General features: G+C 56.0%; 2 protein-coding genes across 4 annotated transcripts in view; one reads left to right on the plus strand and one right to left on the minus strand.

The window, feature by feature from the left end:
* Positions 1-6,342, plus strand: part of TNFAIP8L1 (TNF alpha induced protein 8 like 1) — a 12,344-nt gene extending 6,002 nt beyond the window's left edge. Inside the window, exons 1-2 of one of the 3 annotated variants that reach the window (XM_026865099.1) lie at positions 1,586-1,608; positions 4,893-6,342. In XM_026865099.1, coding sequence (XP_026720900.1) covers positions 4,895-5,455 — 561 coding nt within the window. In that variant the 5' untranslated portion in view covers positions 1,586-1,608; positions 4,893-4,894 and the 3' untranslated portion in view covers positions 5,456-6,342. Of the gene's footprint in view, positions 1-1,585; positions 1,609-2,329; positions 2,655-4,892 lie in introns of those variants that run through there. The other 2 variants (XM_026865097.1, XM_026865098.1) reach the window with 2 other exon arrangements.
* Positions 6,343-8,225: 1,883 nt separating this feature from the next.
* Positions 8,226-11,363, minus strand: MYDGF (myeloid derived growth factor). The gene is made up of 5 exons (XM_026865101.1): positions 11,245-11,363; positions 10,469-10,530; positions 10,054-10,135; positions 9,466-9,538; positions 8,226-9,111 (listed from the first exon to the last, which is right to left on the minus strand). Exons 2-5 carry the CDS (start codon positions 10,519-10,521, stop codon positions 9,032-9,034), a joined length of 288 nt encoding a protein of 95 aa, XP_026720902.1. The 5' UTR covers positions 10,522-10,530; positions 11,245-11,363; the 3' UTR covers positions 8,226-9,031.
* Between the last annotated feature and the right edge of the window lie 475 nt (positions 11,364-11,838).

Below are 11,838 nucleotides of genomic sequence, written 5' to 3' on the forward strand. Positions count from 1 at the left end.
TGCTCCAAAATAACCCCCCCTTCCTCCTCCTCTCTGTAAAATAGCCCCCCCCCCTTCCTCCTCCTCCTCCTCTCCGTGCTGCAGCTGCCTCCCCCCAAAGCACTGTAATCCCGGGGGGATTCCTTGATACAGCACCGGGTCCGCTCCCCCATCCCGAACCAGCACCGAGCAGCACCCCGGGACTGAACCGGGGGTACTGCCGCCCCCCTTCCTCCCCAACACCGAAGCAGCTGCTGTCGGCGCCCCCTCCATGTGCCAGGATCCCATTCCCACGCGGTGCCGGCAACCGGGAAGCGCCAGCGGGATTCACCACCCACGCCTGGGGTTGGCATCGCCGGAGCCCCCTCGGATCGGCCGCCCAGCTCTTTGCACAGACACGTCGGAGTTGCCGGGGCAGATCGGCGTTCCCAGGCATCGGTGCAAGCCGGCTTTGGTGCAAAGGAGAAACCACAAAAAAAACCCCAAACCTTCTGCTCCTTCCCGCAGGTGCCCGCGCCATGGCTGCGTTTGCCTGTGCAGCCCCAGCGTGGGCACCTACGGGAAGGAGATAACGGGATGGGGGAGTTCAGATCCCGGTGCCATCGGTCGTGGGGACAATGTGGGGACGTGGCTGAGCGCTTGGCAGCGCCGCTGGCACCTGTGCCAGGAGTGAGCAGGGCGAGATGCGCCGTGCGGAGCCGAGCCGAGGCGATGCCGGTGTTCCCCGCGCGTCCCCGGTCCTTCCCGGAGCCGTGCTGGCTGCGATTTTTGCCATCCTTGCCAAGAAATGAGTTTTTCCTCGGGCAAGGTGTTTACTCAGTGGCTTCCTCTTTGGTCTCACCCCGCTCGGCACACACGCGCCGGACCCGGCGGCTCTCGGTAGTGTTTGCACCCATGGCAACGTGCGAGGGACGACTGTTGCAAAAGGCGGTGTGCGTCCTTCCTCCTCCTCCTCCTCCTCCTCTGCTGCCTCAGCGCTGGTAAAACGGGGTCTGGAAGCTGGAGGGGTCACGGATGGTGGGCGACAGGCTGGTGACGGTGGTTGGGCTCTCCGGTTACATCCCCGTGCCACGCCGGCTCTCCGACCCGTCTCCTGTAATCCACCACGGCGGCAGGTTTTAATTAATTAATAGGGGTTGGAGGCGTGGGGAGCTGGTGGAAAGCGTTGCTGGGGGACAGAGAGCAGAGCTATGGAATCCCATCCACCCCCCCTGGCATTGGCCAAGGATTCGGGGGGGACTGGGGATGCTGGGGTGCAGAGCAGGGGTGGGTTTTGGAGCAGCGGGAGGAAACGACACATGGGATGGAGGGGAAACGGGGGAGATCTCCACCATTAAATATTTATCCCGCCTGGGGAGACGATACTTCTGTGTCGGAGGAAACTTGCAGCAAGACAGTTAGAAGTTAATATGGCCCTGGTGAGGAGGAGGAGGAGGAAGGGGAGGCAGAGGTGCCTCTGCTCTCAGCTGGAGCTTTATGGAGCCCTCCCCTTGCACCGCACACTTGCTCTGTGCTGCTCCATAAATTATTTAAGTGCTTTTGCTTTCCCGCATGAAATATTCAACTCGCTGCCAAGGGAGCTGGTTGGAGGGAGCTCGGGGAGTGGGACATGAGCACATGGAGCCGCTGGTGGGTACCTGGTGCCTGGGACGGTGGGGGAAAAGCAGGTAGAAATAACCCTGGGATGGCATCGCTGCTGGATTTGACCCCTTTGCTGTAAATGAGCTGGTGCTCCCGTGGAGGCTCTGCCACGGCACGTGCCAGCGGTGCTGGCCCCAGGTGCTGGCAGGGTGACGGGGTCTCATGTTCCCCTCACCCCTAGACAGGAGCTTTAATTGATGTTTTTTAATGAGAGGGCCAGATCCTGCTCTCATTTGTGCTCACCGTGGTGTAGGAGATGTTTTACGGAGGGTCCCTGTGGGATGGGGGCTGAGGGTGCAGCTGGGTGTTGGATGAGGTGCTCGTGGGTGCTGGCAGGGCTGCCTGTCTTCTGCCAGTGCTGGATTTGGCCCTCGGCTCCCCTGCCCTGCGGTGGCACGGCCGGGATGCTGCTGTGACCCAGCACTGGCATGTGTCTGTCCCCAGACCAAGGGACTTCGTGGTTTCACCACATCCCCATCCAGATGTCCCAACCTACGGGTGAGCCCTCACACCACCGCTCGGGACTGCAAACCCTGCTCCGAAACCTTCAAACTGGGTGGAAAACCCCCCAAAAAAGGGCTGTGACTGTCCCCAAAGCCACCGTTGGGACCACAGCCCTGCTGCGCTCTTCCGGAGCAGGGTGGGACTCGGTGAAAGTAACGCCTGGCTGCTCCTTTTCAGTAGAAGAAGATGGTTTTTGAGGGTGTTTTCATTAAAAAGAAGAAGGGGGAGAAAAAAAAAAAACCAACAACCAAGCCCTGAGCAGGCTGGAAACTTCAGCGACAGGAAGGAAATGGGGTGGTTTATTTCGGTCTCGAGTTTGCTCGTCGGGGCAAGGCTTGCCTCTTCCGCGCGCCGATAGCAGCCCCTCCGTGAACAATGGGGTCATGGGGCCCTTCCCGGCAGGAAAACGGCTCGTTCCGGTGAAAGCTCCCGGTTGGTGCTGAGTCAGCAGGTCCTGGTGGGACAGTGCATGGTGTGGAGGGTGCTGGGTTAACCGGCCGGGTGCTCAGCAGGAGCGAACATGCCGGGAGGTGAGCTTGGGTTTCCTTGGGGGTTTGCAGCGAGCGACCTGCAAAACAGCCCCCGGGTACTGGAGAAGGAGCAGGTCGTGATTTTAGGGTCCAGGAAAGATCCCCTGCTGCTGCTTCATGCCTCAGTTTCCCCCCACGAGCGACGCTCGTCTCCCTGGTCCCCAGCAGGGGAGGGCTGTGGGGCAGTCAGGGGTTATTCCGTGCCGGGACAGGAGGGTTGATCATTTCAGTCACTAACTGGGAGCTGTGGGCAGCTCGCAAGAGCCGGTGCTTCCTATTTTTTACGGGCTCCGGCGGTGGAGTTTGCGCTTGCTTTATGGCTCCGGTCACCCAACGCAGGTGTGGGAATTCCTATTTTTCTGGGCACTGCTCCCAGTGGGGAGCCCAGGGTACCCCACAACCGCGGGGGGATGCAAGGGAGGGGACTCCCAGTGTCCCAGCCCCGCAGCAGAGCCCCGCTCCTTCTGGAGGAGGCTTTTCTCTCCAAGAGAGAGGGAAGATGGAGCCACAGTGCCTCTGCCCATCCTGCCCGTCCCCCTGGACTCAGCTCCAGCAGCATCTCGTGCACGGAGCCATCGGCATTAAATGAGTCCGACCAGCCTGGGAGCTGCTGACAGCTCTGTGAGAGCAGCCTTTGCTTTGTCATTTCTGTCTTATTAAGTGCAAGAGCCTCAGCTTGAAGCTCACGCTGACAAAAATCAATGTTTTCACATCGAAGGAAATACTTACAAACCTTTGTGTTTTTCCTAAGGGCTGTAAATAACGCTGCATGCGGCAGCTCGCGTGGCGCCGGTGACGGCAGCTCCGTTACTGCTTAATTCACGCCCTCGCAGAGCCTCGGCCGCCCTCGGGCTCGGGGAGCCGGTGGCTGGATGATGCTGGGGAAGCCAGAACTCAGCTTGCACCATCGCCCTTGCACCGTTGCTCTTGCACGATTGACTGCAGTGAGACAGAGCCTTGGCCACAGCGGGGTATCCGAGCCCCGTGGGAGGCCGGGGATTGTCCCGCGAGCCCAGCGTGTGCTCCGTGGTGGGAGCAGCAGGATCGAGGATCCCCGGAGGGGATGCAGGACTGGGTGGCAGCTCAGCTGGGGGGTCCCACAGAGCTGCCCACAATGGGGACAGACTCAATTCTTGTGCTGGAATAACCCTAACTTTCCTCTCTGTATCCACGGCCAATTCATCCCCCTCCATTCTCACACCAGCAGCATCCTTTAGCTTAAACAGCTCTTCTCCCCTCCCTGGTGATGTATTTATAGCGTGATCCCATCCCTTCCCCGCTCTCGCTTTGCCAGGCTGACCGTGCCACGTGCAGGTCTTGCATAAGCAACCCCCATCTCTGCCCATCCATCCCGGCGCGGGAGCCGGTTGTTATCATGCTGTTCTCGCCTCCCCATGATTTGTAGCTCTGCTATTTCCCGGGGCAAGATACATCTCCAGGGTCAGTGGCGTTTTATTCATTCACGGCAGTTTTTGAAGCCATAATCTGCCCGAGATGATTGATTTGGCCCTGCTGGGGTGGGGGGAGTCGAGCTGTAGGTGAGCAAGAGGTGAGGTTTTTGGTTTGCCAAATAATTCACCTCCGCGCGATGCTTATGCCGGCTCTGGAGGAAGCTGAGATGGTGGCAGAATGAGTCTGAGCTCTGACAGCTTGAGCGTAGCGGGGCGGGCAGCGCCGGGGAAAAGGGCTCTGACACGTGTTGATGGGTGCTGCAAACCGGCCGTGCCGCGCCGGCCTCGGCGAGCACCGGGCTGTACGCCAGCACGTGGCTGTGCCGGCTGTGGTGGGTGACTCAGCCATCACCTGGGCTGTCCCCAGCTCACCCTGCAGGAAATGAGTCACATTTTAAGGAAGAAAAAAATGTTAAAATGATGGGGCAAGACTCCTTCCTGTACCAGGAGGAGGGCGGCACCAGTCACAGCAGGGAGACAAGGATGGAGGGTCGTGGGCAATGCTCAGGTAGGGAGAACACACTGGCCCCCGACGCTGCCTGTCATGCTGTAGCATCTCCCCAGGGTTCAGGGGAAGGAGGGTGGGAGCACCCTGTAACTCATCCCACCAACAAAACCCAGGGTGTGAGCTCAGCTTTCGCTTGCTTGGGCGCCCAGGAGCTGCTCTTGGTTTTGCCGTTGGCTGGAGATGCTCTTTCTCTTCCCAAAAGGCTGCATGGGGAGGAGAGGGGATGGGGACTGATCCAGGCCATGGGCTGAACTCTGTGTGTGCTTCTTTCTCCTGCAGAGATGGACACCTTCAGCACCAAGAACCTGGCCCTGCAGGCCCAGAAGAAGCTCTTGAGCAAGATGGCTACCAAGACCATAGCCAACGTCTTCATTGATGACACCAGCAGCGAGATCTTGGATGAGCTGTACCGGGCCACCAAGGAGTACACCCACAACCGCAAAGAGGCCCAGAAGATCATCAAAAACCTCATCAAGATTGTCATGAAGCTGGGCGTGCTCTACCGCAACGGGCAGTTCAGCCCCGAGGAGCTGCTGGTGATGGAGCGTTTCCGCAAGAAGGTGCACACCTTGGCCATGACGGCTGTCAGCTTCCACCAGATAGACTTCACCTTCGACCGTAGGGTCATGTCGGGTGTGCTGACAGAGTGCCGGGACCTGCTGCACGAGGCTGTCAATGGCCACCTGACGGCCAAATCCCACTCCCGCATCAATCACGTCTTCAATCACTTTGCGGACTACGAGTTCCTCTCGGCTCTCTACGGGCCATCCGAGCCCTACCGCACCCACCTGAAGAGGATCTGTGAAGGGGTTAACAAGATGCTGGAGGAGGACAACATATAAAGTTGGCCAAGATGGGCCATCAGCAGTAACTGCTGGGCCGAGACCGAGGACAGATATACGCCTGTTTTGACCATCACCAGGCTTGACATCCTCCTCTCCTCTGTAGTGCTAACTCACTTTCTCCTCGTTTCCACAAAAGACTGAACCTCTTGCCTTTGTCTAACCCTCGCCCAGGGTCTGCAAACCCTCCCTGTGCTGGGCTTGAGTCCTTTCCAGTTGATCCTGGGCTTCTGGGCTCCTGCTGTAGTTTTGTTTTTCTTTGCCCACCAAGTGCTCTTAGCTCAGAGTCCAAGGAACTGGACTCCTCACCTTGAACTCTATCCTAACCCTCCTGGGGGAAAACCAAACCAAAGACTAGCTGTGTGTAACGCCTCCAAGGTGTCTCTGAGTGGGTGGGCAGTTGCTTGGATGAACGGTGGTGAGACCCTACGACCAGAGGGTTGTGGAGCCCTGTGGTTGTCTTTCAGCAGCTCCGTGACACGGTGGGAGCAAATCATGGGCCAGGCTCGTGCTGCCCAGGGTAGGAAGATGCTTCTGCATCTTGCAGGCTAGCACAGGCTTTGGCCTCCTAAAAGACAAGTCCTTGAGATCAGAAGGATCCCACCTCGCCTGGGCTGTCCCTTGGAGCAGGGAGGGAGCAGGAGGGACTTGCTCCTTCCCTGCATCCCAGGTACACCCCTTCATCCAAGACCCAACTCCCTCCGCCAGCCTCCCACCATGGTACCACTGTGCTGGCTCTGACGCCTTCCTCAGTGGTTGTCCAAAGCTCTCCCTAGGATTTCATGCGTTTTACATGTCCTCAGCTGAGTTATGGTTGTTGTTGTTTTTTAGCAAACTCTGTAGCCCTGATGAGTTATTTAAATAAACTCACCTGTTTGGCCTGGGTGCTCCATGCGGTTGTTACAAAAGCAGTTGGCAGTGATAAAATGAGCACCGGGGGCAGTCGGTTTTGTCTTTTAAACAGCGATTGCTCTCTGTGACCTGGGGTTTTTACTCTCCATCCTCCAGCATCGCTGCCAGCCAGGCTGCTCTGCTCCATGGAACAGCAGCTCCCAGTTTAGCACAGCTAGTGCTGAACTGGTGGGAGGAAAAGTGGTGCAAAACCCAGCACAAACGATAGCAAAGGTCTGGGGTCCTGGGAGGAGGAAATCTGCTCCCATGCAGACACCCACACGTGCTCCTCCGCCTTCCCGGGTCCCCTCGCTGCACAGTGGGAGCTGAGAAAGCACAACCTGGGGAGCAGAAAGCAGTGGGCAAATTTGCAGAATTCAACATAGGCGTGTTGTAGAAGCGTTGTGCTCTCAGAGCATGGATGCCCGCTTCCAACATGCTGAGCTCGCCTTTGAACACTGAAAATTGCCCTTTTCGCATACAAGACGCCGCACAATCTCCACTGGCCTTATCTCCGCGACCTTCTTGTGCCTCCTGTTCCATGGGATGTCTCCAGGCACGGGAGGCTGCCAATGCTCGTGGGCAGAGAGCGGCTCCACAGCTCCCGTTTGCTGCTCCCTTTCCACTGCTGGCTCGAGGCACTGATAACTTTCAGCCTTCAAGATGAAATACAAGAAATAAAATCCCCTATCTCTGTCATTTCACAGGCCTGGCTCCAGCTATCACAGCCAATTTAATTGCGTGACACAGGTTGGGGTGGGGGGTAAAGCCCATTTACAGATGTGCGCAAGGAGAACGTGGCCAAGATCCACCGAGGTGTCGACCCCTCAGGAAGGGCAGGGTGAAGTCGGTCCTTGGCACGTGGCCTTTGAGAACAGACGTTTCCGTCCAGGCTCGTGGCAGCTGTCAGGTATGTGCTGAAGAGGAGCCGGGGCTGGAAACAACTCGGTGGAGTTATCGGCAGCTGCGGCGAGCAGGCAAAGCGGAACAGGGCTGCGGCGGCGCTGACAGCCAGCAACGCTTGGCTGGGCTGTTCTCGAGGTGCGTGTCGGCACCAGCTGCAAGATGCTCCTTAATTGCATGAAACATCTCTGCTCAGACGGGCCCTGACTCACGGCTGTTCCCTTTGTCCCCAGGGTTTCGTACAGCCCAGGACCACACAACCCACCGAACGCCCAGCCCCAGCTTTCCTGCGCACGCAGGGGGCTGATGTGAAACTTCTCCGCCACGCCGCACGGCAAACACCCACCTCGCTCCCAAACTTTTGCTTTTTTGTCTTGGGGAAGCCCTGGAGAGCACACTCTCTGCCAGAAAAGCTATCTTATAGCATGGGTTTCCCATCCCAACCCGGCTGTATGTGTCTGGGAAATGTCCCTTCAACTCCCTTTGCTCTGGTGAAACAGGGAGAAAGGTCAGACACCGGCAACACCAGTGCCCTAAGCGCGGCTCAGAGCTCAGGCAGGAGCACGCTGGGGACACTCCTGGGCCCTGCAGGTCAGCTGCACATCCAGAATGAGCTGCACAGCAGAGAACGCAGCGTTCAGGAACCGTCTGGAGAACAGAGCTTGTAAAATCCCCGGTGCAAAGCACCCCCAGACTGCCAAAAAAACAGGGAACTCCCCCCACAATGGGCAAAGCAGCTACCAACGACAATCACCACAGGGCACCAAAAGCACTCGTCACAACAGTGCTGGGTGAAGCAAATTTGCAGCTGGAGCCTTGCTCTCACGTGCTGGAACTCCCCTCGGGTGGGCAGAACCCCCCATAAATCCTCTGTAGCCTCCAAACTCCTGCGTGACACCTCAGCCCCTCCTGGCCAAGGAAATGCCAAAGGCATCCAGTCGGAGAGGGCAGGAGTCACAGAGCAGAGCAAACTCAGGCCAGAGCATGATGCTTTATTTCTTTATTTGTGTTGTATTTACACAGGAAAGGAACTCCACATTCCCTCACTGTTATTACTCTAGATAAGAAAAAAATCACTTCTGTACGTAGAAAATAGTCCTGCTGTTGTAACTGAGACATGAAAGTGGTGCTTGGATTGATTCCTGGGTTGTGTCAGAATAAGCAGCTCTGCCTTCCCCATGTCAGGTTATCCCAGCCCGCGCTCTGCACTAGGACAGGTCCACAACACCCTCCCCAGCAAAGCTGGTCTTCGGTAGCCACACTTGGCAAGGAGTCAGATAGCTTTGGGCCAACTCTATCCCTTCCTTCCCCCTCCCATCCAATTTAATTATTTCCTCCTGTCATGCTTGCAGAGAGAAAAACCCTGTCTCCCCTCCAGGGACTACAGAGTTAACAACTTTCCGTTAGCAAACGGTGTTTAAATCCAGCCATTTATCTTTTTGCATTGCTCTTCCTAGCGAGGGAGATAAGGAGCCCCCGTTCAGGGAAGCTTTACCATATTCAGCAGATCAACCAAGCAGAAAGCGGGCGACAGAATGGCTGGCTGCAGATCAGGAGTCTCAGAGGAGGTTTCCAGCTGCAAAGCACATTGTTACTCTGACACAAGACAGAATGCATCTGTCTTAACACCTCCAAGCCTCACTTGTGTTGGACCCGAGCACATTTCAATATGGAAAAACATAAAAGGTTTGGCCAACCAAAAAAACCCGCAGTTAACAAGCAATCCTCTGTAACTGCCATGCTCTTCTGGCCAAAACACCCGGCCCAACGCTGGCCTCGGGGTCACAGCTCGTCACGGGGCGTTTTTGCTACAATCATGAGCTTGGACAGTTCAAAACGGAACTTGCCTTCCCTGTGAGACACTAGAAAGAGAGAAAACAAGCCCAGGATAAACAGATGGTAAGGCATGAACAAAACAGCCCTGCTGGTTCCCTTCCAGGACGAAAAAGCCAGCAAGTCGGGCATTGCACTTCCTTCTTATGCACGCGACAAGCATGTTGTGATAAACCCATCCTTCCCCCACGCTAATTTAACATTTACACTGGAACGGGACCTGCAAAATCCTGCTGCCAGCGGTGGATCAAGAGCACTGTACCCCTGACTCCACAGCCGGCGCTGTCCTATCTGCATTAAGCTTAAATACTCATCTCCTGGTAGACAGCCAGGCTTGTCTCCCACACCAGCCCCTTTCTCACATAGTTCTCTGGGTCACAAACCTGTTGTTTCGGTGATTTCAAATTCTTCCTGTTTTAAGGGGATGTCACTTTGTCCACCCACTGCAGCTTGAGACTGAAATGGGAAGGAAGAAGGTTTAAGCAGTTGAGGCAATCAAGCTACTGCATTTAAAGCAAACAAACAACAGCACGTTCTGAAAAAGAGCAAATTTGCACTTTAATAACGTGTGAAAGAATTAAGTCCAAAAAGGAAATCTGAAGGGAAATCTCCGGCTCTTTTCCCATCTCCTATTAAACCACAATCTTGTGTCCTTCAGGTGACTGAAAGCCTCACTGCTGGGAAATGGAAGAATGAACCAGACAAAAGCACCAGCAGAGGTTTGATTTACTTTGCCACATGCAATATGTCGAGGGAAACCAAGATTCCCCTTTTGGCATCGAGGGAGCAGAAATAAAATGGTGCAGGAATGCCTACCTGCAGCCACTCTCCTGACTGCCACCACCCTCTATTTAGTGATGTGATGGAGTACGCTTTATTGCATGGATGTCTAACAAATGTTTTCCATGTCCAATTCATGTTTTATAGCAGCCTCCCACACGCCTGCTTCCAAGCGATCAGCTGGGACTTACATAAGCCATGGCATACTCTATCTTGGCTCCTTTCACTTCAGCTTTAAACTGGGTAAAGAAGAGATAAGACTTCCCTTGGGGCCTGAAACAAGAAAGAAGAGTCTTTGGCATCGGCAGAGAGGGTGGAGGTGCAGATGAGCTCAGGATTCACGGCCCCCTCCCTCCACAGCCACCTCTGGTTCTCTTGTAGCTCCTTCTAGTGAGGAGGGCAGAGAGGTGGGGAAGAACACGGCATTTATAAACCACTGTCTGGCTCAAGAGCCCACCCAGAGTCACAGCATCTCTCGGGAGAGGAAAGCCCTCTGGTGCTGCCCTGTGGAGAGGCAAAGCCAGCCAGGAGGCAAGGTCCCTGGCCCAGATCCCACCTGCCTTGTTGTGGCTTTTATCTCAGAGAGTTTGAGGGTAAAGAACACACCTCCAGACGGAGCAGGAGAAGAGCAGGTTGTCTTCGCTGACTCCAATGTTCATCTGCCATTGCTGCAGAGGGAAAAGGTCCAAAGAGTTAATGCGGGTAAGAGCCTCGCTCTTCCCATTCACCCCCAAGGCCAGTCACCTCCCCTCCCAGCTGCAGGCATGACACGTTTCAACCATTCTAAAATAATACAACAGAACTACACAACAGTTGCTGATGGCCCCTTTTACTTTGCGTTGCACAAAGGTCAAGGCCTGGTTGCCCTCTCTTCTCCGCAGTTCCATTAGCGCAGTTACAGAAAAAATAAAGTCTCGTTTTCTCTAAAAGAAAAGGACCTGATTCTAACAGAACTTGCAGATAACGAAGTGTGTATCTGCACAGCACTTACTGCAGCAGCAACACAAGCTGCAAAAAACCTTCAAGTCTCCTAGAGAACACAGGAGTTACTCCTATGCGGTCCTTCCTACCAGCTGGGGTATGAAAATGTCACTCCGCGTTCTCCAGAGACATCCAGCCCAGAGATCTGTTAAGCCTTACAAATGTCACGGCCTCGCAAACCGCAGCATCGTTGCAACACACAAAGGACACTTCGTTCAGGGAGCAAATCCAACAAATTACTTTTGCAAACACACAGCATTAGAAACGATGCAACCACCCTTCCTCCCAGCTCCCGGTCCCTGGAATCAGCTCATCACAAACAAAATCGTTCTGAACACCTTCTCACTCTGTGCAGCCACAGAGACCAAGTGTAAGGGAAACGCTCGGTTTGCCCAACTCACCTCGTTCGTTCCTCCCTGAGCTGAGTATGTGAAGGTGCAGGTGTAATCCCCCTGGAAGAGGATGATGATGAGCAGCCTTGCTCCAGCAAGCCCTTCTCTTTATTCACCCCCAGACACAGCGACGGGCGATCTGGGGATACCTGAGAGAATCCCCGGGGCTGCAGCACAGGGGAGCCCCCGGAGGTCTCACCCCGGGGGTGACAGAGGGGGAACATGCACCATGTTTGCTCCCGGACCTCAGTGGAGCGCAGACAGAGCCCGGGGGGTGTCAGCAGGACGCCGTGGTGCTGGGGTGAGGACTCAGGGTGTTGGGGCCCAGGAACCCCTTCTCCATTGCGCCCCTTCTGCTTGGCGAGGCTCCTTCCCGTGGGGACCCTCTTTCTTCAGACCCTCATCCCCCTGGCGACCCCTCCCCTCCCCTCGGGGTACCTCCTCCCTTTGGACCCCCCCCTTGGGGATCCCCTTGTCCTTAGGGGCCATTCTCCACGGCAGGCCTTCCTCCCTGGGGACCTCCTCCTCTCCACGGAGACTGGCTCACCCCGGGGACCCATTTTCCTCGGGGACCCCCTTCTGCTGGAGACACCCCCACCCCCT

This window comes from Athene cunicularia (genome assembly GCF_003259725.1).
Source record: "Athene cunicularia isolate RWA chromosome 28 unlocalized genomic scaffold, athCun1 chr28_part1, whole genome shotgun sequence".
Classification (NCBI taxonomy): Eukaryota; Metazoa; Chordata; class Aves; order Strigiformes; family Strigidae; genus Athene; species Athene cunicularia.